This window comes from Alligator mississippiensis, chromosome 1 (genome assembly GCF_030867095.1).
Source record: "Alligator mississippiensis isolate rAllMis1 chromosome 1, rAllMis1, whole genome shotgun sequence".
In the NCBI taxonomy this organism is placed as follows: Eukaryota; Metazoa; Chordata; order Crocodylia; family Alligatoridae; genus Alligator; species Alligator mississippiensis.
Window position 1 is genome coordinate 7920163 of NC_081824.1, and position 25543 is coordinate 7945705.

The following is a 25543-nucleotide window of genomic DNA, read 5'->3' on the forward strand; positions in this document are numbered from 1 at the left end:
GCTTCCCCTGATTTCAATAGACCGAGCTTGCCAGAACTGTTAAAAAATCAGCACAAAAAAAAAATATCCAAGGTGCGACAACATTTTCAGGCGAAGAGTGTTAGACATGAAAGGCTCTTCACACCCCAAGCAGCCTGCACCGTGCCGAGCTGTGCAATCTGTGATTGCGCCTGCACGGCGCGTCTTGGTGTGAAAACAAGAGCGGGGAATTGCACTCTAGAAGAAACCAGACTCCAACAGAAATATTGCAAGGCCAAGCTAAAGGGAATGGGAGTCTGAATGGGGAGGGCTGTCTCCTCCTGGCATATTGGGGCTAAAGTTCATGAAAAACAAATTGCCATAAGGTTTTAGATTTGCCCTGTGTTTAGACCTGTGAGCCTGAAGGGTCACACTGGGCTGCCTTTTGGGGGCTGGAGGGCTGTGAATTATGGCACGAGAAGGAATCCTAGTCTGGAAATTTGCAATAAGGGCTTGGATTTAACCCATCACTAATTAACTAATTCCCCTGGTGTAGGATGGTATCTCTGCAGGCATGTGCCTTACACCTCTCAAGGGTTAGAGGGATCCTCCATACTCTGATACCATTTCCAGGGCAAATACCCCTCAGTTGAATGCAGATGTCTCATGTTTCCTTGTGCAGAGCAGACTCCAAAACCAGGCCAGGAGGTGCATAGGAATCCAGGTGGCTGATCCAGCCACGGCGGATAAGGCACATCCACTTCCACAGCAGAAAGGGAGCAATGTGGCCAGTATGTCATCCAGCCACTTTCGACTTCCCAGCTCCAAAGGAGCAGGGATCCATGCAGACATGGGATATTCCTTTGGCATGAATCCAGCACAAAGCTCTAACTCCCATTTCTGGACCTTTAGCAAGAGGCCTCCCTTGGGACTCACCTTGCACTTTGCTCAGACAAGGAAGCCTGGCAAAGGCAAATTATATCTCTGCTGTGTGTTGTGCACTGCCTGACAGTTCACTTCTGGATGATGGGAAGAGTGCTGGTTACTCCCTGCCAAGCCCCGGATGCTCTGTGTCCAGGCTATGCCCTGCATCCTAACCGGTGGCTCTGCACCAAGATGAGTGAGTTTGGGGGGACCAACCCAAGGTGCCTTAAAGGGGAACAGCTGAGGCCCGCCCTCTGTGACGTAGCCCATGTGAAGTAGCTCGAGTCAGACACCTAAAAATGAGGCAGCCCCAATCACAGGTCACTTGGACACATATTTCTTCTTCTTACACATTGCTCAACTGATTGCAAAGGTCAGGAGAGTGGTCACAAGCAACCAAGTCATAACTTATCCGATCAGGCCATGGATACAATATCAGGCGATACCGCAAGTCCTGGGACTGCGTTCAGCTGGCACAAATAACTGAGTACGATACATAAGACTATGATGAGGCTGTAGAAGGGGTTCGAGGGTTGGGGTTTTGGGACACAAACTTCCTGTGCCATCTTGGGCAAGTCAGTAGAGGCAGAGTAGATGCCCTTGTGTTGTACCCAGGTACCATACTGGGTCAGATCAATGGTCCATCAACCTCAATATCCTGTCTCCTGTTTCCTTGTTACTCCCCCACTCACATCTCTGGGCAGAGTTTACATCCAGAGGCTCCTTTGAATTGTTCAGTGGCCACGTGTTTTACTCCGCGTCTCCTTCTGTCTCCCTTGTTATTAACCTATGACCCTCACTCCCTTCCCTGTTTCCTTTTTAGTTGTTCCCCAAATAAAAAGGAGTATGTGGTTAGCCTTCCTGATTCAGGGGGGCTTATAGCACTGGAGCAGGTGACCCAGAGAAGTGGTGGAAGCTCCCTCCTTGGGGGGTTTCAAAACCCGGCTAGACAAAGCCTTGGCTGGGATGGTCTAGCTGAGGCTGGCCCTGCTTTGAGTAGGGGGTTGGACTAGATGTGACTGCCTGAAGTCCCTTCCAAGCCTCATTTTCTCTGATTCTGTGATTCGAGTGTTTTCTTGCAGGCATAAACCCATGCTCCCAACGGTGCAGCAAATAGGCCTGAATCCAACAGTGGCAGAGGTGGAGGCTACACAGGGAGAGCATTGAACCAGGTATCTCTAGGTGACCTGTCCCCTATTCAATGCCCTTCCTGGCATCTGACATGCGAGGGTGCCCGGTGTCGGTGAATCACTGGCATGGCCCTTGCTCCGGTAGCGCCAGGAACGCAGGTGTGTCGCCTGCCGCTCCCCTCCTCACATGCCAAAGCCTGGAGATAAGGCAGCGCAGTAGCCCCGAGTGCAAAAGGACAGGGCATCCAAGAGCAGTGCTGGGAGTGCACTCAGCACCACTCAGGGGTCAATTTGGGTCAAGCTGGAGCGAGCGGGTAGGGCACACCTCTCCGCGGTGCTGCTGGGCACAGCACAGAGGCAGGACAGGTACCGTAACACCAAACTAGGGCATTTCCATTGCACCTCGGTTTCCCATCGTACTTCCCTACCCCATAGCAGTACGGCATCCTGAGATGGCAACCAGGAGAGACACAGAAACCCTTACAAGCTCCTGCGGGTGACTTTGGGGGGCTGGACCCGATGATCTGCAAGGTCCCTTCCAGCCCCTAATAGTCTATCGAACAATCTGTGAATTTTCCTCACCAGCTGACGGGTGTATTCCCCCCTTCCCCCAAGTATTAGAAATGAAGGACTGTGACTTGTTTAAATCCCTCAGGACAACAGGGCAATGAAGCTAAAATCCAGCAGAGAAGCTGTTAACCGGGGAGGGGGGCGATTCTCCCACCGCCTCTGAGCCAGCAGAGACACTGAGGATTGGGTTGACTCCTTTCATTGAAGTCTAGCATCCACCCTTCCCTGTCCCTGCACTGTCCCCTTGTCCTGCCGGAGAAATCAAAAGAAAGGCTTGTTCAGGGCTGCGACTTGCTAGCACTGCAGGCTGCATGCACTGGGTGGTTACTTATTTTCTCTTTTCTTTTCCTGAAAAGGGCATGATTTAACTCAATAGGAAACAACTTACCAGTTCCTTCCTGAGCCAGTTCAAAGCTTCATCAATGCTCCCAAAGCCGCTGAGTTTCCCAGAAGGGACAGTCACTTTCTCCGGGGAAGCACTCCCGTTGAGATGTACCTGGACCTTCCTTACAGGGGCAGCTTCCTCCGAGGGTTTTTTGGGCTCTCTCACGGCTTCCTCCGCAGACGGTTTAGGGCTCTTCCAGGCTTGCTCTTCAAGCTTTGCCTTCCACTCCAAGTAGGAAGGGCGCCGGGTCTCCAGCCTCAGTTTCTCCGTCAGAGCCTTCAGACTTCTCAGGTGGTCGTCAGCAGGGGCAGCGCTCGAGGACACGGCATCGGCGCCGTCTCCCACCTCCTCTATTTGGATTTGTGGCAAAGACATCCTCTTTTGCAGCAAAGAGTCCCAGGGGGGCAAGGGCAAAGTTCAGGACAACAGCCAAGGCCAGGGAATCCTTATGGTAGGGACAGCTTCCATCTGTGGGCTCGATGCATCGGGGCAAGCTCTCCAGAGAGGATCAATCACATCGGCATCTTCCCCGTTCAGGCATCACTTGGATTGGGGGAAACATCTACAAAATAAAAAGGATTTCTTTCAGCTGCCAGAAGCAAAAGCTGAGCGACAGCTCTTCCTCCAAGCTGGTGGAGCACAGTGCGTGCCAGGCTTGTTGTAAACCACTGTGCCGAGCCGTTCCCGGGGTTATGTTACTCCTTCGGCTTCCAGGGGGTGTTCCTGGGCAGGAACAGACAAGCTCTGACTTTTACAGCAACCTCTTTCATGAAGATCTTGCAATCTTTAGGCTTCAGACTGGGTGAAGGCTGCTAATGGGGTCAGGAAGAACTTGCCTTGGTCTCCCATTCCCCTGGGCCACAGCACTCACCAAAACTGAGCAACTGAGCAAAACCTCTGCTTTCATTGTGGCCACAAGCAACATCAGAGTAGGTCAAGGGGTTTCCCAAGGGCCAGGGATTGGGGGCCACTGGCATAACCAGGTGCCTTCTGGTGCCAATCAGGTGTTGCAGAGAAGCTGCTGATCTAGACAGACCGTGGATTTATTCCCCACCAGACATTCCCTATATCCTTCCAGCTAGGGATGGGAAAACAGATGAAAGAAGAGCCAATGCAAATGTATTCTCAGAATTGAAGCCACATTGGAGTTTGGCTACCTCTTTTTTTTTCCAGCCTAGCTTTTCAGAGCTAAGAGGTCCAGTTACATGCAATTAGATTTGCTCAGGCATCCAGGCTGGTGCTCCCAAACCACCGCATTCAGAGGTGCAACCCCCTGACATGCTTGGGGTTGGAGACTGACCAGGTCGTGATACAGGGGGCTGCTGTGACGGGATTGAAAGCTTCATGGGGTGGGACTGGGGGGTTGGTTGTGCTACACCAAGATCAAACCTGGACTGTTAAATACATATAGTTCTGCCTGACTTGCTTAGTGCCTGGCTGGTACTCACCTTGCACTGCTCCCCTTTCCCGTGGAGGTAGCGGAGTACTTTGCAGAGACCTCCCAGCTTGGGTGAAGTTCAGCAGAGGTGAATTCAAGAAGCGCAGCTCCTACTCCTAGCTCCCCGGTGAACTCTGCTTTCTTTCTCCGTGCCTCAGTGGCCCCATCCGTCAAATACTCTAGAAAGCCTTGGGAGATCTGGGAATAAACAGCCTAGGTAAGAGTTAAGCATAGCTGTGACACTGGCTTCACTGCTGGCTGATGCCAGGCACAGATATGTGACTTTTTGAAGGTCACGCGTTAGGTCTGTGGCCGCGCTAGGAATAGATCCAAGGTTCGTGTCTACGCGGATAACGCAAAACAAAAATACTTATTGCCTGCTTGGTAGCATGCCCGGAAAGAGCTGCCAGGATGGATCCAACTGTCGAGCTGAGCACATTAAACTGTTGTAATCTGAGTTATTCAGCAGTTCCTCTGCCTGCTACTTACGCCCACAAAGACTCGTGTAACTCTGAAACCAAGACCATAATTACGCCTCTCAAGTCTTTTCAGAGAAGATTCAATTTAGAATAAATACCAACAGAGAGCAAGGTTTGCCCCGCCATCGTAGACAGGCGCGTGAACTGAATGGGAAGCCGATGCTATACATACAGACGGGCTGAGGGTGGGGAATTGTTCCAGTTACAGGCTTGTTCCTGCTCCCATTTGAGGCAATGGGAGTTTTCTTGGGGACAGAGGAGAGCCTCGTTGTGCAGAAGACCTGCTGAAACAGCAGAAGTTTTGCATTGGTTGAAGCAGAAGGCTGAGCATTAATAAGAGATCTGGGCTCATCCCCTTTGGGGCTCTCCATGCGAGCTTGGGGCAGTGATGTACCGTGACGGTGACGAGTCTGGGCACCCCCTGCCCGCCTGTCTCACCTGCTGATGTGTTTCTGAGCCAGAAGCTCACCATTGAGGCTGGTCCAGGCTCTCCCCCAGCACCTGCTCCTGAGATCTCCATCTCCAGCAAGCCTGAGAGCAAGTGTGGGGACACGTCCAGCACAATCCTGCCGGAGGAGGGTCGGCTCTGGAGTCCAGCAGTGGGCTCAAGACAGCAGGACTGGCTCAGCCTCCCGGAGACTCACCATCCCTGCTCTCTCTCCCCCAAACCCTCTGAGGTCTGCAGGTGTCTAAACCCCCTTAGCATCACCTGAAGGGCCCCTCTGCATGATATGAGGTCCATAATCCTTACCGGGCAGCAACAATGCCCAGAAGACCTATTCATGGCCTCGTTGCTCTTTCACTCTGCTGCAACCTGTACCCACTCCTCAATCTGCTGGGTGGGTTTACATGCTATTCGTTCCTCCAAACAGATATAGGCCTCCCTCACATGGCTGAGGGTATCCCACCTACCTGTTTCTGCTCCATGCCCATCAGGCCTGGAAGTGATGCATATGGAGCAGGAGACAGAGAGAAGGGATTATTTTGTAGGCACATGGGAGATCCCTGAAACCACTGCCACAAGATCGGGCCTTTTACCCAAGCCGGAGACAAGCAACTTTCCCTTTGCTCGGGTCCTGCTCTGGGGGCTGTCTCTCTTTGCTGCCATCTCGCTCTTCCTGCCAGGAGATTTGCGCTGCAAAACGAACGGAGTCAGCCCAGGAGCACCTTTGCCCCAAGGGACAAGGAGCCATTTGCACTGAAACACTACTCCTCGGTAGCCTGCCCAAGACAGCATGAATTGACTGGCTTTTATGGAAATGTGCGTCCCCTCAGCTCCTTCCAAACCACAAAAGGGACTTCAGCTTTGGCTTCCCCAAAATAGCTCCTCCCTGCATCAGCGGTCGGTTGTGGAAATGGCTTGGAAAGCCATTAGCCTGCAAAAATGTGTGTGTGTGTCTGGGGGTACATAACAAGCCTGACTCTAACTCTCTACTGCGAGCGCTATCAGCCGCTTGCCGGGAAGAACAGGATGCTGCTCGAGCCCAAGGCACTACAGCAACTTCTCCCCTGGGGAGAAGGGGAGGTTAACTCTTGCCATCTTCTTTCATAGATTTCATAGACGTTAGGGCTGGAAGGGACCTTGGGAGATCATCCAGTCCAGCCCCCCGCTGCAGGGGCAGGAAGTCAGCTGGGGTCACAGGATCCCAGCAAGATAATCAAAGGATCCCAGCAAGATCATATGATGTCCCAGGGCACAGAAAGAGGAGGGATATTTGGAGCCCCCTTTATTTGCTTTGATCATCACCAATAACATCACTGGTGTGAGTGAATTATAGGCTGGTTGCTCACAACGGAAAAGGAGGTGGAGATAGTGCTAGGAAGGATTTCATCTTGAATGGTGAGATTCATGACTTTTTTACTCTTCTGCTTAATCAAGTGAGACACTTTAACATACCCCCCGCCTCCAAAATTCATCATCTCTACCTTGTCCAGCAGAGACGGCAGCTCTGTCACAGCACAGGCCTTGTCTGTAGTAAGGTGTAAGGGGTGGATCACCCTCAGCTCCCATGAATTTCCATTCAAGCTAAGGGCATTCAGCACCTTGGAAGGTCAAGGGCACTGTACCAGCAGGTTGTCTGTCTTCTTTTGTATGGATACGGGGTAGGGGGAAGAAAGTAGGGGGAAAAACTTTGGGGGGTGGGGCCCCACGTAAAATGAGATTTGGAGCAAGGGGCAAAATTAGCATTGGATCTAAAGCCAAAAATGAGCAAATGAGTCCATCACTTCCAGTATTCCTGATCGCTATAACAACATTTGGAGGAGTTTGATTGCAATGTCCTTGACTATCCTACCTATGTGTTCACTGAGAAAGGAGTCAGTTAGCAGTAAGTCATTAGGCCTCCTTTGTTTCAGGACAGCATCTTTGCAAGATCTTTCCTTAAGGGATCTCAGAGGAAAGTAGCTGGCATGCTGGATGGAGAGTGGGGTGACAGCCCTGGCTTGGACTGCTGGGTCACCTTGAATCTCTCAGTGACTCAGTGTCCCCATCTGTAAAAAGTGTAACGGTCCTGAGTTGCTTTATAAAGTATTTTGGGAGCTGTGGTTGGGAAGTGCAAATGCAGTAGAGCCTGCACGCTAAAACACAAGATGCCAATTAAAACCAAGCTATTTGGTGCAAGACACTGTGGGGCCACTCTTATTGCAGAACGAAAGGCGCTGGAGCCTCTGTAGTTACCAGCAGTATCCGAAACGAGACACCCCCATCTCAGCTCCTGGAATAAATACATGCACATACACTTCTGTATGCAAACTATCCATGCACACACACAGGCTTGTGCCAATGTTGCTCAACAGGTTTTTAAGAAAGCAAGTTAGCTGAATCACTACAAACATATGCGTCGATCTTGCTTCCAAGTCAAACCCGGGGGGAACAAGAGAAAGGCTCTTCCTTTATCATCACCTTCATTGTTATTCTTTATATATTTGTATAGTGATGGACATAAGGACCCCAGGAAGGGATAGGACCACATTGTGATACCTATGCACCAGCATAGGATGGAGATGGCACCTATCTCAAAGGCCCTACAACTCTAAGGGACCCTAAAAGGGGAAAACACTGAGGGTGGAAATCTCAGCCCACCTGAAATGGTTTCCTGGAAGCAGTCACCAGGACGAGCGGCAGAACAGCTCAGGCTCCCGCACTGCAACACAGGTTTGGGCTCAATGGATCCACGTAGTGCAGTGGCTCTCTTTTCTGGGTGGGGTCATGTACCCCTTGTTAAGCTTACTACACTGCTGTGTACCCCACTGTTTCTGTGCTATGGATAATAAACCTGTAATGCTGGGTGTTATGACAGTCATATTGCAAGCTCTCCACTGACCTAGAGATTGTGGAGTAGCCCTTCAATTTTGAATTCTTTTCCCTTTTTCTCCCCTTATGTTTCCCCTTTCCTCTCCTTTTCATTCCTACCTCCAATGAGCCCTTTTTGTGTTGGATGGACTCACAATTTAACCAGAGAGGTCACAGAGCTGGGAGGTATTGACTGCTTACCAAACAGCTCTTCGTGTTTACCCGGAAACTTCCACTCCTGGGAATAGAAAAGTTAACATCTGGCCACAATCCAGCCAGACCTCTGGGCTCGTGGGAGAGCATATGTTTCATCCAAGAAAGCACCACGCATATAAACTTCAGGACAGAGGCATCTAATAGCAATGAGCATATACAATCAATGCAGCCTCCAGAGGGATGAGTCCAAATGTTTAAGACAAGCAAGTGCCTGCTCAGTAAAACTCTCCACTTAGTGGATGCTCCTATAATGGGCCTCCATATAATGGACCTCCAGTAATGGGCCGCTGTTGCGCGGGTTGCAATGAATTAGGACAACTGAGCTTCCCAGATGGGAACATGAAACATGGGCAATAACTCTTGTTTGAAGTTTTTCACTGCCCAATGCAGGGAATGGGATCTGGGTGTTGCACCCTACCTGCTCTCATGGCTAGAGGCAAGGCATCCCCATGTAACAGAGAGGCTGCTGCTAGGAGGACTTACCTTCCCACCAGTTTCCCCATCCCTTAACCCAGTGGTGCCTAGTCTATCTGTCCTGTGTGTCAGATGAGTAGTGCTGCGTCTAGATTGGAGATCCAGAAAAAACTTCTTCACTCTTACAACATGGAGGCAGCCTAGGGAAGCTGTGGACCCTCCATCCACGGAGGTATTCAAGAAGAGGTTGGACGGCCACTGGTTCGGGATGATCTAGGTGTAGTGATGCCTATGTCCTACCACGGGTATTTCCCATGCTTCTAGGCTTTGCTGCTTGCCCTCAACCCCTTTTTTGCTAGGTGTCAGGTTGTTTTTAAGCCTTCCCCAGAGGCATTGGGGTTGACTGCAGCCAAGGCTGGGGATTTTGCTGGGCTGTGCCAATGCTCCTATTGGGACCAAAGCTAGCGAGTCCTGCCCCTCTGCTCAGGATCAGATTGATCGCTATCTTTGGGGTCAGGAAGAAATTTTACTCCATGGCCAGACTGGTACGGACTATGGGGGGTTTTGCTTTCTGTAGCGGGGGCTGTGGTCCTCTACTCGGGATTTCTTGAACCCATATTGCTGATATTTCATAGAAGCAAGGCTATAACTGCCCTCGTTCCTCTGCTTTTCCTGCGGCAGGCTAGGGTGTTGGGTCTATGCTGTGTCAGGATTGAGGGTCATCTTATTCAGAGTTTAGATTTTGGTTTATATGGGATGGTTTGGACAGGGCTGATCCTGCCCCAGGCAGGGGGTTGGACTAGATGGGACCTCTGGAGGTCCGTTCCAGCCCTGCTTCTCTATGACTCCATGATTTTATCTGCAGGCTGGATCCCACCCACAGGGATGCGTCCAGGGGTGCGACATTATATGCTGGTGCAGTCCCAAGCCCTGGATCTGGCCACAGAGGGACCTCATGCAGTGGTGTGCTCCAGCCACATCATCTGGCCCATGGGGATCCCCATGAGGCCAGAAATTTGGCAGCAAGGGAGTGGTGGCTGCATTAATTCCCATCACTCTGGGAGCCAAGATGATGACTCTTGCCACCACTCCTCCACCGCCAAACCTCCAGATGCATGGGGAGCCTCACGGGCTACGGCCACGGCTCTGTGCAGAAGGGTGTAAGCGCTTACCTCCAGACTATGGATCCCCAGTCGGGGGAAGGAACCTGCCGTCCTGAAGACACAGAGCTGAAGACCCTTCGTGACCAGTGGAGAAGAGGGATTATACAGCAAGCAATAGCAGTAGATGGGACATGACACCCCAGGCCTGTGGCACATCCTAATCCTCACCACTGCCCCGTTGTCTGACTGGAGACCCCACTCCACTAGTTGGCTGTTTGGGGTCCCAGCCGGAGTCATCTTGCTCTCCCCTGCCCCTTGCATCAGCACCAAACCCAAGGCTCAGGATTGCACTGCCGCAGCCAGGAGCCGGAGAGCTGTACGGCACCCCCTGTTTGGATCCGGCTCTCCTGGCTCGGTGTGGAGGTCTCTTACAGCGCCAAATATTGTGTGTGTTATCATGGACCGGGGCACTGCCCAAACACCCATGGAGAGAGTGTCTGCCTCAATGGCCTTACAGACAAGGCTCTTTGGGTAAATCTGATACCTTTCATTAGACCGACTCAAATAGTTGGAAAAGTTCTGCTGGATTTTTCTAACTATTTGAGTCAGTTTATTAAAAGATATCAGATTTAGCCAAAGAGCCTTGTCTGCCGATGTCCTTAGACCAACACGGCTACACTCAATGACCTTGCAGCAGAGCTATAAGGCAGGTCTCAGACTACAGTGGCCAAACTATCGGGGCAGGGACCTCCTGTCTCTGCTACATGTTCCTGTGGTCTGTCATGTCAGAGGTGTGGGCACCCTCTGCCTGACAGGTCCCTAAAGGAGGCAGTGAGCTCTCCTTTTGCATGAGCTTGCTCTCCCAGTGATGCATCCCTAGGTGAAGGAGGGCCAAGAAGCCACTTCTCCTCTCCCAGAGCTGACCGGGTAAGATGGTGGAGGAGAGGGTAAGCATCACCCTCTTCTCCGTGCCTTGGGGGGTGGTGGAGGCTGGGGCTGGTCGTGCTGCACGGTCTGTAGAGGGCTTGCTGGGGCAGGCAGTGGGGAGATGCATTGCCAAGTGTTGCTCTCCTCCCTGGGACCGGCGGGAGCTGAGCTCTCCCACTGCAGCTGGATTCAGCACGGGGGCAGAGACGCTGTCAGATGGAGCGATGGGGGACAGCAAATTATCCCAAGAAACCTGGGCCTGTGGTTCCCAGGCCAGGATCCTGATGCCTCGGTGTTGAATAACCCCTTCCTCTCCCCATGGCCGTGAACTGGGGTAAGAGTTTACTCCACTTGAGCAAGGGGTGTCGGAGCTGTGTGCCCTTGGTGCAATCACAGGGGACCGGATGGGTAGCGGCACCACATCGCTGCCAGATCATCTGTGCACCAAAACGCTCGCAGCACCGGTGAGCCAGAGAGGGAACGATGGGTCTTATTCAAGGGAGGTCAGAGAGAGAAAAGACTGGTTTGGGCTCCTGTCTGCGTTTCAAGGCCTGGTGGAGAACTGCTCCCCCCGCCTCATATCACAGCACTGGCCTGGCTGATTTATTTCTGTAGCATTTGCAATATGTCCCTGGCACACACACTATCCCTTTGCCTCGTGCCCTTCTGTTCATGCTGGAACAACCTTCTGCCTCAAGAGGGGGGAAAAAACCCACCCTCAGGGATAGTCCTTCTCAGAGCCAGCTCCAAAGTGCATGATCATCTTCAGGATCCTTTGCACTAACCTCAGGGCAGGCTGGATTGGGCTATCTCTGCCCACAATCACAGAGGCAACAGGATGGTGCAGGAAAAAGGGCTGCGAGGAGTGAGCTTCCTACAGCGGCATCATTCAGGGGCAGCAAACTCATGCATACCTAATGCAGGTCAGTGCTGATCAAACCTCTCTCTGCAGGCCCATCACTGCTAGCCGGCATGGATATTACACATGCACATGCACACACACATGTTGACTACCTTTGAACCTACATCGTTACACAGCAAATATGTTCAAGAAGCAAGTGCTTTAGGAATGCTTGGGGGAAGCCACTTTATTGGGACAGGGTTTTGCCTTCGCCCTGCAATGAATTAGCTCCCGCAGGCAGACCGTCAGCTGGTGCAACCAGCACAACTTTATATGGAGCCAGTGACAGATCTGTCCACGGGAGCCCTGCTGTGCAGAGCCAAGAGGGAACTGTAAAAGTGACCTGAAATGGCTTTCCCCAATAAATAAGTCCTGCCCTTTCACCAGAAGCCTGTGAAAGCAGGCTGCTAAATCTTCTGTCTGATTTGAATGTCGGCTCTTCTTTGCAGGACTGTCTCTTACATCCAGTTTGTACAGCACCGGGTGCAACCGGGTCCTTATTTTTAGCTTAGCCTCCTTTGATGCTAGTGCAGTTCCATTACTCTTATTAAAAAAAATCCCCCGACACATTCGCTGGATGGGAAGGCAGCAGCAAAAGAGTTAATGATGAAAGAGTTAACAATAACATATAACGATGACATTTCAATCTCCAGCTGGTTCCCACCAGTCTTTGGTCTCAACTCTAATAAAGCCTCGAAAGTGGCAACCCATGCCCCAGTGCTATTTATGGGTTGAATCCAACTCAGCTTCCCCATAAACTTATCGCTCCCAGAGCTTGTTTCCCCCCCCGCCATAGCCCTGGCATCTGAAAGACACCTGCTCCCCTCCAAAGCAGCACTGCCCTTTGCATGCCAGTGAGCAGCCACGTGAAAGCCACTGCTTCCAACAGGTCTGGGATCAGGCCCCACATGGGCTTCCCCAGTATTATGGAGCAACTGGGAAGAAGTGGGCCTTCTACAGTATTTGATCACTGCCTTCTGGCCCTGTCCTTTATTGCTTCCCTTCAGTAATAACCAGGAGGGTCCAAAGAAGGACGATGCAGGGCTAGCAGCAGATACCCTGCTCCATTGCTCTGTGGTTGGCAGGGGAAATGAAAACAGATGTCAAAAAGGGAGCCACACGGTAAAGAAAAGGGCGGCTAGGAAAAGTGTGGGGAACAGCCCTATCCCACTGGCCAAAAGCCCAGAGCCAACACGGACAGAGAAAGTCCAGCGCTGCCAGGGAGCCGCGTGTGACTGATCTGGCATGGCTTTGTGCTTCTGCTCCTCTCTATGGGAGCTCGGGGAGGCCAGGCGGGGAGGGGAGACCGTCAGTCTGGACAGATGCTGACAGCGAAGGCACCGGTGCTTTATTTTGTCACCCGGGAGGGGTGTGGATGGGCTCTCTGAGCAGACAGCAGACCCCGGGCTGTCACAGATCCAGTGGTGGGTCTGATCCTGAACGCTTGCAGCTTTAGACCAGGCTGAGGGCAGGACCCTGCATGCTGGACTGTGTCTCTGTGCTGGCTTCGGCTCTCAGCAGTCATTGTGCAAGTGCAGAGATGGGCCAAGTGTTTGCACAAAGACCTTTGTGCATCTTCCAATGCCCCTCTCTCCCTCTTCCACAGCACCCTGCACACACACATCCAAGCCTAAAGCCAAATAATGGGAGTTTTGCCTTTGGTTTCAAAGAGGCTGGCATTTCACCCAGGTCGTTTACCTCTTACTCCTAGACCAGTTTCTCCAGCCCTCAGCTCCTTCCATGCTGTGCAAGCCCCCCTCCAGCCCCTGCAGGCAGCCCGCACCTCCTTGTGTCGTACAAAACCCCCTGGGCTAGGAGCAGGCTCTGACCAGCAGACCTGTGGGAAAGGGAAATAGAGGCCTGAAGCTTCAAGGAGACTGCTTGAGGTCTTTAGCTCAAGGCTGGATGTCTCTCTAAGGACTGCGTTCCAGTTCAGGTCCACGTTCTGGGCCCCGCATGGAGTCACGGCAGGGATTCAATGGTCTGCGCTTCACAGGGCAATGGACTGAGTCTCCGAAGCCCCTGCCACACATGACATGTTTTACACAATTGTGCAATAAATGTAGACAGGTTACACGTGCAAAGCAATTATCATGCCATAAAAAAGTCCATCCACCTATAAAAAGAGCCAGTCGGCTCTGATGTTAGTGCTTGAAAATGTGTAACAACTTTAGAGCTGGTTTCCATCCAGCTTGAATTTGAATATGTGGCAGGGCCCCGAAGGCCTGGATCCACCTGGGAGTTCCCCATTGCAGAGGGCTGTGGGTCTCTCTCCGTTGCTCCTCCCTGCCCACATCAGGGTGGACAGTGCCAGGAGGAAGGAGTCCCAGTCCACTACGGCCAGATCTTTACCACAGGTCATCACGTGGAGGGAAAACCTGGTGCCCAGCAGCACGTGGGTCAGATGCATCCTGCTCTCAGTGTCAGATTGTGCCCTCCGTTGCCTCTCTGTTTGGCTGATGCCCTCCACCCCAGAAGTAGCTGCATTTTCCTGGCCTCACACATCCAGTGCATGTGGCACGTGACTGAAAGCTGCCTGGGTCAGTGTAAGAAGCCCTGCGCTCCCTTTGGAAGTGGCTGGACATGAATGAAGCAGGCTCCTCTCCCGGGAAGCGGTGAGGGAGTATGGGAGCAGCCCATTAGCTGTTCTTTTCCTTTTAAATGCCAGCAAGAGTGCAACAGGCCCAGGCTTTTATTTTGGAAGAGGCACTTGGGGCTCTGAGCACCCACCAGCCCTGCTGAAGGCGGCAGGAGAGAAGACCGCTCCTCAGCCTGCCAGAGACTCCCTGCCGCTTGCCGCACTGGGCTTTGCATCCTTTGTAAACCTAACCAAGGGCAGGGCTCAGCCCCCATTGACTCCCGTAACTACCCTGACGTGCTCCCTGTCCCATCCAATTATGTGCCTCTGTGGCCGATCCCAGCGCTAATCCTACAAGCGTCGTGGCCAATTCATTCCTTTACCAGGCAGTCCCTGGCATTGTCATGCGGTCTGCGCTGCTTGGAAGAGAAGCTGACAGCTCACAGCCCCCAAAAGAGACCCAAAGGGTGGGGGTGCTCTTACGGGACCCCTTTTCCTGGCTCTGCTTTGAGCATCCCTGATAGCCACCAGCGTCTTAGGAGCTGGGAGCCTGGGCCAAAATCAATGCGCGAGGAATCCAGTGTATTTTCCTATGGAGCCTATAGAGCTGCCATTGAAGCACACAGCCTTGCTACTGCAGGGGGATGAGACATGTAAACACTTCTCCTCGCCGCCCCGGCCCCAGATGCTTGAAGCGCTAGCTGTGAAAGCACCCAAATCCCCAGGATCTCCAGGCAGCTGGATCTCCCCGATTACCCCTGGCTGCAGGGAGATCCGCTGAACGGGGTGAACAAAGCAAACAAAGCAGGGGGAAAGGTGGCCCCCAATGCCCCGGGGTTAGCTGGTTTGGAGGGGTGCTGGTACGGCACAGGGGGTCTAGCCCATATGTGAGGCACCATCCTACGACGGCTTCAGGGCTCGGAGATGTTGACCGAGCAGCAGAGAGAGGTCCCCACCCGAGCGTGCGTGCACGAGTGTCTGGGTGGCTTGCACAGGGTGTGGACCAGCAGCGTTGTATCATGCTATGATTAGGGAAGCCCAAAGCCATGAAATAAAAGGCTTTGCAGAAGTTCTCAGCGGTTGCTTTTTCCCCACCCAGCATTAAAATCATCTCTCGGGGCCAGGTCCCCAGCTGGAGAGTCCTGGAGAAGTCAAGGGATCTGGCTCGACTCCCTCCCTCCCTCTGTGCAGGGTCTGAATCTACCAATCCTCAAACCACCATCCCCGATTTCACCCCAGGAGCTGCCACCGCCCGACTGCTGTTGCTGGGAGGGCTCACGGCAGCAGTGGGGAGATGCAGCAACAGATGACCTTCCTTACGGTGGGCCGGATCCTGCTCTCGGTGACACCTGTGGATAGCTAGTGGCCCCCCCCCCCCCAATCATGCCCCCCTGTCTGCAAATGCCATCTGTACCCCTTGCAGGCTTCACTGAGCATCTAATTCCACATTCCCCTGCTGTTTTGGGGTGAGAGCAGCTAGTTCAGACGATTTCGCCCTTACCCCCGATCCCATTCACTAGGTCACCAGTGGATGCAAAGTGCCTGTAGAGGGGAGAGGCCAGACCTTGCGCCCCAGTGTCACAGCAGAGATGCTAGGGCGTGCGTGTCGTAGGGTTGGGCATGGACAGCTCCCGCTGATCCCCATTCCTCACCCCGCTCCCAGCCACAGACACCCACCACGGCCCACGGGCCACCTCACCGGAGACAGAGCAAGAAGAGGGATGACCTGCCAGGGCACCCCGATGATCCCCTCCACCCATGCCAGGTCATCCCTGAGGGCTGGTGTCTCTCGTGGCCCCTTTTGAGCGTCGACACAAAACTACGTCTCGGTGCCACCCGTGCCCAAGAAGCAAAGGGAAGCCTCCAACTTACCAGGGGCGATGAATCTTTTGCAGATGTGGGCGCCCGCTTCACTGCCTCTGCTTCCCAACGTGCTGCTTGCAGAGCGCTTGTCAGCGATGCCTTCAGGTTACTGTCTCGCTCTCGTCTCTGTCTCGCCTTGGAAATCTGTGTGGTTTTTTCTTTTAAGGGCCTTTTTTTTTTGGTGGTTGCGTCAGGCCGGTTGCCTGGTTACAGCCGAGCTATTCCAGTTGGAGCGTTTCAGTCCAGATTTCCTGTCGCCCTTTCATTCATACCACCGGGCTCTGGAACCTACCTCCCACCAAGAACTAACCCAGAGGAGACCCGAACGGCAGCAGCTGCCAGGCCTGGGTCCTAAACACTGCCAGATTCAGCTGAGGGCATGGGGAAGGCAGGCAGGGGCAGGGTGCCGGGGGGATGCCAAAGAGGGTGGCGAGCTGGGATGGGGCTGGTGGCATTTCAGCATGAGCCAGGAGCACTTGTGTGCAAATTCCCTCCTAGGCATTAAGCCCCCGGAGGCTAAGAGACAGGGGTCAGTAGGAGAGACTTTCAGTTGCACCTGCATGCTAGAGCAGAGCTACTTGTCCTGCACCTGCATGCTAGAGCAGAGCTACTTGCCCCTCACCTGCATGCTACAGCAGAGCTACTTGTCCTGCACCTGCATGCTAGAGCAGAGCTACTTGCCCCTCACCTGCATGCTACAGCAGAGCTACTTGTCCTGCACCTGCATGCTAGAGCAGAGCTACTTGCCCCTCACCTGCATGCTACAGCAGAGGTACTTGCCCCTCACCTGCATGCTACAGCAGAGCTACTTATCCTGCACGCTACAGCAGAGCTACTTGCCCCTTACCTGCATGCTACAGCAGAGCTACTTATCCTGCACGCTACAGCAGAGCTACTTGCCCCTTACCTGCATGCTACAGCAGAGCTACTTGTCCTGCACGCTACAGCAGAGCTACTTGCCCCTTACCTGCATGCTACAGCAGAGCTACTTATCCTGCACGCTACAGCAGAGCTACTTGCCCCTTACCTGCATGCTACAGCAGAGCTACTTATCCTGCACGCTACAGCAGAGCTACTTGCCCCTTACCTGCATGCTACAGCAGTGCTACTTGCCCCTCACCTGCATGCTACAACAATGCTACTTGCCCCACACCTGCATGCTACAGCAGAGCTACTTGTCCTGCACCTGCATGCTACAGCAGCAGTACCTGCCCCTCACCTGCATGCTACAACAATGCTACTTGCCCCATACCTGCGTGCTACAGCAGAGCTACTTGCCCCTCACCTGCATGCTACAGCAGAGCTACTTGCCCCGCACCTGCGTGCTACAGAAGAGCTACTTGCCCCTCACCTGCATGCTATAGCATGCTTCCGCATAGACAAGGAAGCCTGCCTCAAGGCTTTTTCACCCTTGGAAACCTATTGAAACCCCTGCTGCCAGCCCAGGCAGGCCCTCTTCCATGCTAGTTCTTCTGTCCCTTGCCCATGTTGTCCCTCTTCCACACTAGGTGTGATGCTTTGGAAGCCCAGGGGCCTCTAGCATTTTGCACAACTTTTGGGGATTGCTTTTATCCCTGCATATTGGTCTCACAAAGGCTCGTCAAACTGTCCTGAGTGAAAACCTGTTTCCAGCCTGGCCCCTGTCTGCACTAGTTAGTGGAACAGTGTTATGGGCTCTGCTAGCAAAAAAACCCTTGCAGCCTCCCAGTCTGTCACTGTGTTTTGGTTGGGAAGGTGCTAAGGAGGCTTCCCATCTTGGAGCCTGGAGACATGACACATTTCATAGTTTCGGGGGTTGGAAGGGACCTTACACATCGTCGGGTCCAGACCCCCTATGTATAGCAGTGTAATAAGGCTTTGCACCAGTAAAGCAGACTGCAGACAGGGATCTCTAGGGTAACCCTGCCCAGTCTCGGAGAGGATCACTCCAGGGGTAAAATGGTTTCACTGCTCCAGGGGTCATCTGTCTGCATCCATCCCGGGATAGTGACACCAAGCAAACAGGCTATCACCTGCTCTCCTGCCATCTAGTGCCCAGCCTCGCAATAGCTGCCTGCTGCATGCAGCTATCCTTATTCAACGCCAGTGCAATTGGTTTGGGGACAGTGCAAATCCCATGTCAGCTGTAGCAGTGTTATCATTTCATCTGTCTGGGGTCTCAGAGACAGAGAAGCACCAAGAAGGGCTGGCAGCCACCTCCGCCCTGAGCCCACAAAGCCCCATGGCATCAGTGCACGTGGAAGGGCATTTCTGAGTCTGGATTTTAGCTCACAGCAGCAGATGCCAGGTGCCAGCTTGAATTTCATCCCTGCGTTAACCCTTGGGAACCTGTCTAGCTATCCTCCCCCTTCCTGCCTTGCTATCCAAGGGCTGTGGCCGACTTTGCAGGATCTCCAGCCCTGGGTGGGCCTGCAGCCTGGCAGATGCTGCAAAGGGGGAAATGCTGGATGTTTGAATTTCATTCCCTTCATGCTGCCAAGCTGCTTTAGAGCTTGGGAGTGGAGAGCAACACATGGTCTCCTCCAGGGATGCCTTTGCACATGGAGGAGAAAAAAATCCCTGTTTCTCCTTGCAGCCTCACATCACAGCACCTCAAGCGATGTCAGGGTGCCCCTGGCCCCATAATATGGGATCCTGTTGCCAGTACAGGAGAAGGATCTCCCTGAGCAGTACATGGCCTCTGACACATGGATGAGCCATGGTGATGCCATTCATGGGAGCACAGCAGCCCATCTTCATCCCGGTAGTGGCCAGAGCTTTGCAATACATGTCGCACGGGTGGGTATTCCCAGGGAAGTGTGGTGCTGTGGCGGGGGGCAGGGGGACAGGACAAACGGGGTGCTTGTTAGAAAACTGTAGCCCAAGGGGTGATTTCCACGAGTATCGCAAGTGATTAAGGGACTGTCAGAGGGGGTCTAAAAGAGGTCCCTTGGCCCATCAAGTCCAGTCCCCTGGGCTCACAAGCATCCATTTATCCAACAGCATCCACTCCTATTCCCTCGTGGTCTGCAGCCACAAAACAGGCTCTGTTTCAAGTAGGAACCCAGAGGGTCCAGATTATTGTGACCTGCTGTGGGCTGAGTTATTTGCACCAGAAGAAATGCCCTAGCATTTTTCCAGTCAAAAAAATGCGTGAAAGCCAAGAGCTGGCACTTCCCAAGGGGGGCCTTGAGTCTAATGAGGGGTGCTGGAGTCTAAAGAAATCAAGAATCACCGTCTTAGCCCCTGCAATGGCAGGGAGCGTGTTAGCTCTGACGATCCAAGGAAGAGGACCATGCCTCATGCCATAGATGAAGGCAAAAGGCCATGGTCCTTGCTAATCTGAGCTGGACGGTGAGTTCCTTCCCAGGCTTTTTGTCCTGTATTGTACAGCACCGAGCACGGTGAGGACCCGGTTCCTGGCTGGGGTTCATATGATAATGCCAACACAAAATACCCGCAATGACAGAGCCCAACAGCGAGCGGACAGGGCTTGTGCTCTCAAATCTTTTGAAGATTTTGAAGGTTTGAAGATCAGGCCCAGTGCGTTCAGGCTGCAAAACCATCCTTGCAACGATCGTTTCAGTTCTGGTTCACACCTGCCTTCCTCAGCCAAATGCTAATTTTTTTTTTTTAAAGCAGGCATTGTATTTTTTTTAATGGAAATCTCAATCAAGCATTCAAATACAAACCCTGAGTTGACCTAATTAGAAGTTGGGCTGGAAGGGACCTCCGTACTCATCTAGTGCAACCCCCTGCCTGCGGCAGGATCAGCCCTGTCCAAGCCATCCTATACAGATCTATAATCTAATCTTCGGGAAACTGCTGTCAACCCTGACACAACACAAGACATAACACCTGAACCCCTCACAGGTAAAGCAGGGGGACAATTTCCTGCTTCTGTAAAAGGTTGTTATTATATGCTCAAGAGATCCCAATCAGAGGGCCAAATCCCGCTGCTACAGAGGAAAGCAAAACCCTTCACAATCTGAACCAGTCTGACCACGGGGGTAAAATTCCTTCCTGACCCCCAAATATGGCGAATCTGTCTGGGGCGGAGAGGAAATCATGGATTTTTTTTTTCTTTTTACTTCTTATTATTCTCAGGAAATCTTGCAAATATCCATGCAAGTGTGCCATCACCTGATATGGGTGCACAATGATGGCATCCTCTGATTTCCCTGCCCGTTTCATGCATTCATTCATGCAGAGGGGAGACCGCCTTTTTGTTCGGCGTTTGTGCAGCACCCAGCACAATGGTAGCCTGGCCTGTTCTTGGCGTTTGCAATTCAAATACTCATGCTAATCCCATTGTCACGTGTGAGACTAAGCATACACCAGAGATCTCCCAGACACCGATGCAGCAAACAGGTCAGAAGCCACCCATGAGTGCCATGCTTTTACATAATACAGTCCTTCTTCCAAATAGGTGTGGAAAAATCCAAGTCTTTTTGTGGATCATTTGCAAAGAAAGGGCCAAACGTGAATAAGCCATTTTATAAGCTGCCTATAAGCCATCTTCCCCTGTCGAGGAGCTCCGATTCAGAGGATAGTGCTGTGGATTTTCTAAGTGACCCATTCCCTTGAGACAGAGATCATCTGCAAGGAGAGGCTCCAATTCGTGTTAAGACTTGATGCAGCTTTTAGGAGGTCACCAGAATCTCACCGAGCCAAATTATCGTGCATGAGCATAAACATGATGCTACACGTTGTTATGCATAATAGGTGATTATTATCATCCTAACTGATTGCAAGCTGTATTTCGATTATCCACTGGGCAAACCGGAATTCTGCCCTTCATCTGCCTGGGATCTAATCCACTTCCAAGTCATTCAGATTCATTTTTTCCCATGGAGACAAATCCTGAGGTAGGAGTAAGCTGGGAAGCAACAGGCCAGGGCATCTCTTCGTCCTAGTGCTCAGAATCGGTGGAGTGGCATAGGTAGAAAGGATTTTGGAGCAGGTGGGTGAAATCAAAGCTGCTGATGAATTACATGCTCACATAGGTAAAACAGTGAATAACTGCTGCATCCCTGGTCTGTACCTCAGTTTCCCCGTGGGTAAAGCAAGGCTCTTTGATAGAGCCCCTCTGTTGCATGGGGGTGCTGTGAAGCTAAGGTCACCGATGCCTGGAAGGGGCCCTAAGCTCCTATGGACCTGGGCACACGGCATTTGCACGTTGCTGCCATTTCCATCCGTGTTGTACACTGTTGTCATTGATACCATTGATTCGGGATGGATAGGCATCCGGTTCCTCCAGGACGGCTTCTCAGCATCCGTGCTATCACAGAGCCTTACCTTTAGGTGGTCGGGGAGCAGGGTTGCCTCTATGACTATCCCAGAGTAGCTCAAGTCACACACCACTTACACTGGTATAACTCTCATCTGTGTTGTTTTACCCCTTTTTTTCCCCAGGGTAGCTCTATACCACATTCAAATACGTCCCATCGCTGCAGAGCTCGTCCGCTCCTTGTGCTCACTAACATGACCATGGATTACACATATAAGCATGTGCTCAAGCCCTCTGAGCAGCTGAAAAATTCAGCCATTGCTCCTATCCCATGGGACTGTTGTCCTAGCTAATGCATTTAGGATTTGATCTTGCAATAAGAGCTACACAGGTGGCCACAGAGGAGGGCCCTAATGTCATATAAGCAAAGCACACAGACCTCTACCTATTTAAATGATCCTCCATCTGATTTGAAACATGAACGAGAGATCGTAGCAAGAGGTAGTTGAAGATTAACTTACATAGTGAATCAATACGCACACGTGCAAACACACGCAGGTACTCACAAGAGGCTGGAGAACTGTACTGCCGTAATCGTGGGTCCTGCCCTGCCCTGCCCTTCTGTTCATATTCTGTTAATCATCATCTTTCATTTATTTGCAGGATGGATTTCCATTTAATGTGTTCACAGCTGCCAAAACACACACTCCCTGGTGATTTCAAGGGGCTTCAGACCAAGCCCTAAATCAATATCTAAATTGCTTTATTACCAAAAGGGGATCGATGATGATGCCATCTTGATACTTATTTGTTAATAAGTCATTGGCTTTATGTAGCACTTGAAGAGTTGAGTGCTATGAGCTAAATTATGCCTGGTATTGGGTAGATCTGATGAGGAAGTGGGAAAATACAACTACAGACATTCCCCTTCTAGCATACAGATATGTGTAGGACAGAGAGAGATCCCCAGGCAGATCCATCACATATGATGGCAAGAAGCAAGATGGGTTAGGAACTAAATCCTGTTGTTTTAGCAACAGCACCGTGCTAATGAGCATCAGTCAGTGTTTACCTTGAACTGTGAGGCCTATTTGCTCAGCAAATAACACTGGAGATGACAACTGTGCTGTAATGGCACATGTTTAAAATACAAGCTTGCCTCCGGTTTAGTTTAATATCTTCATCACTGACCTGGAAGATGGCACAGAGCGCACCCTCAGCAAGTTTGCAGATGGCACCCAGCTGGGGGGAGTCATAGATACACTGCGGGGAAGGGCGAGGATTCAGAGTGACCTACACAAATTGGAGGATTGGGCAAAAAGAAATCTCATGAGGTTCAACTAGGACAAATGCAAAGTCCTGCATTTAAGAGGGAACAACCCCATGCACTGGTACAGGCTGGGGGTGACTGGCTGGGCAGCAGCTCTGCAGAAAAGGACCTGGGGGGACAGGGGACAATAAGCTGAATAGGTGCCAGCAGTGTGCCCTTGTTGCCAAGAAGACTAACAGCATCCTGGGCTGCATTAGGGATTGCTATAGGGACACGAAAGCATAAAGGAGTGAAACTGCTGGACAGCTAGCCTGAAGACTGAGGTCCCAAAGAGTCACTTCACCACCACGTGTCCACATAGGGCACATGGGAATGGGTGGGGTGTGTTGGGGAATGTCCTTCCCTGGAAATGCTGCCGAGCAGTGTGGGCATCCCCTGTGTGACCTTGGGCTGGTCACTTCAGCCTTCACTGCCTCAGTTTCCCACCTGCAAGACTGATCTTGCACAGGAATTTAGTGACCCCCTTGCTAGGTGTTTTGTGAAGTGCCCTGAAATTTCCAGGTACAAGGTCTTCTGCGTTATGTCCTGGGGTAGGATAACAGCAGGGCCATCCAAAGTTCAGGCTTGCTTCATCCATAAACTGCCCTTTTCTTGACTGGATGTGTGAGCTGGGATGAATATGGAACCTCTCTCTGCTTATCTGTCAGATTGGGATAATTTACTGACATGCATTGGGAAACCTTAGAAACCAAGGTGCTGTGTAAGGCCAAACTAAGATTACCCACGGCATGACTGCTTCTCCCAATGGTTTTCAGCAGAAGGTACTTGCTCAACACACCTGAGAGATGTCCTGCTGTGTGGCAACGTGCCGGGTTATTTTCTGGCCCAGGCTGCCATATAGGAGGATCTGAAATTGCCCTAAATTCATGGGGGTACAGGCAAGCCCCTTGCAAATGCAATAGCTGCTGGGGACCTCCAATGCCCCTCAGGATTGGTAGGAGCTAGGGGTATTGCAAACTTTGATCAGCACCTTGGCAGGATTAAGCCTTTCTCTGCTAGTGGCATCTGTCAGCTAGTTGCTATTCCAGACCACGCTGATTCTCCATAGGAGCCTCCTGTTTCACTAGCCCATGTGATGACCTCCTTATCTCATCATATCTGGAAATGCCCAAGAGCATTCATGCACATTTTAAAATACTCCTGTGCAACATTCAGAGCAGTGTCCAGCCAAAGGACACCAGGGAGCATTATAATCAGCAGCTGGACGGGGACACCTTAGCACAGTATTACTTGTGCAAAGGCATTTGTGCTGGGACTGGCAGGAGTTAAACCACCAACTCCTACTGGCAGTCATATTTTTGCTTCAAAAATCCCAACTCTTGCCTTCTCATATATTGGATCCCCCAGGTGGTGTTATTTGTTCCCATATTTAACTTCTGGGCATCTAGCTGTACTTTTAGCATCCAAGTTAGGCTTCTAGGCACCCTAATATAATCATAGGATCATAGAAAATGAGGCTTGGAAGGGACCTCAGGAGGTCACATCTAGACCAACCTTTGCTCAAAGCAGGATCAGCCCCACCGCCAACTATAGCAAGCCTAGGGAGACTCAGGCACTGGAAACTGGGGTGCACAGACCCCATACGAACCTAAGAACTGCCATGTACTGGGTCAGACCACGGGCCGTCTTGCCCAGTCTCCTGTGTCACACAGCAGCAGAGAGTGGATGGTGCAAGGGACAGCGAGCAAGGGATGATCCGAGGTTTTTTTCACAGTTTCTCTCCCACTTGCAGCCTCCAGCATTTCAGGCCTAGGCAGTTCTGATGTAGAGGCTGTGTCCTTAACTCCCAGGCTTAATAGCTACTGGTGCTCCTTTCCTCCAAGTATGCATCCACTCCCCTTTTGAATCTGGTTAAACCGCCAGCTTCCACAACATCTGGTGGCAATGGGGTCCACCTTTTAATGACATGCCACGCGAACAAGAACTTCCTTTTGTTAGTTTTAAACTTCCAACCCACCAGTTTCCTTTTGTCACCCCCTAGTTCTTGCATTGCGAGAGACCCAAAATAATACATCTCTATGGACTTTATCTTCACCGTTTAGCATCCTGTGTCATGTCCCCCCTCAAGCATCTCCTTTTGAAAATGAATAGGCCTGGCCTCTCTAGTCTCTCCTCATATGAAAGCCCCTCCATACCACAAATCATCCTTGTTGCCCTTCTCTGGACTGTCTCTTGTTATCCTTCTGGAGATGTGGGGACCAGAACTGGGCATAGCATTCAAGATGTGGATGCAGCATGGATTTATCAAGGGACACAGTGATACTTTCTGTTTTGTTCACTATTCCCTTCTTAATAATCTCTAACATTTTGTTTGCCTTTTTGATGGCTGCTAGAGCACTAAGCAGACAGCGGCCCAAGGGCCAGGGCTTTGTCTTGCTTACTGGCACTCTCCGGGCTGAGGGACGATTCACTGCTCGGAGGCGTATCCTTAAGGGAGGAACTAAACTCTTTATTTCAAGGGCAAAGGAGACCTAAGCTCTTTTTTTTTTTGCAAAAGAAAGCCACTGGTAGCATCCTGGAGAAGCCTCCTCCTTTTATGTAGGTCCTCAGGGTTTGGGGCATCCATAGAAGCGAGGGGTCCAACTCCCACCCCTCTCCTAAGGGGCTTTGAACTTGTGCCTGTCACAAGAAGGCCCTGACTAAAGGCTGCTCTGAGGCTGGGAGGCTGCTCTTATTCCCTCCAGCTGATGCTCTTTTGCTTTGCATGAAACAAGTAAATGTCCTGGCTCAGAAAGAAATGTCCCTTTGGTCTCCTGACACTCTTGGCAGGCAAAGGAAGTTGAATGCAGGTCTCCCACCCTCCAGGGGAGTGTTCAAACCACTGAG

General features: G+C 51.7%; 1 protein-coding gene across 1 annotated transcript in view; it reads right to left on the reverse strand.

Moving 5' to 3' along the window:
• FAM167A (family with sequence similarity 167 member A) overlaps positions 1–16435 on the reverse strand; it is a 30014-nt gene extending 13579 nt beyond the window's left edge. Inside the window, exons 1-3 of the mRNA XM_006266744.3 lie at positions 16188–16435; positions 4416–4603; positions 2971–3529 (exon numbers count right to left, since the gene is read on the reverse strand). Of these exons, the coding sequence (XP_006266806.1) occupies positions 2971–3342 (372 nt within the window). The 5' untranslated portion in view covers positions 3343–3529; positions 4416–4603; positions 16188–16435. The remainder of the gene's footprint in view (positions 1–2970; positions 3530–4415; positions 4604–16187) is intronic.
• Between the last annotated feature and the right edge of the window lie 9108 nt (positions 16436–25543).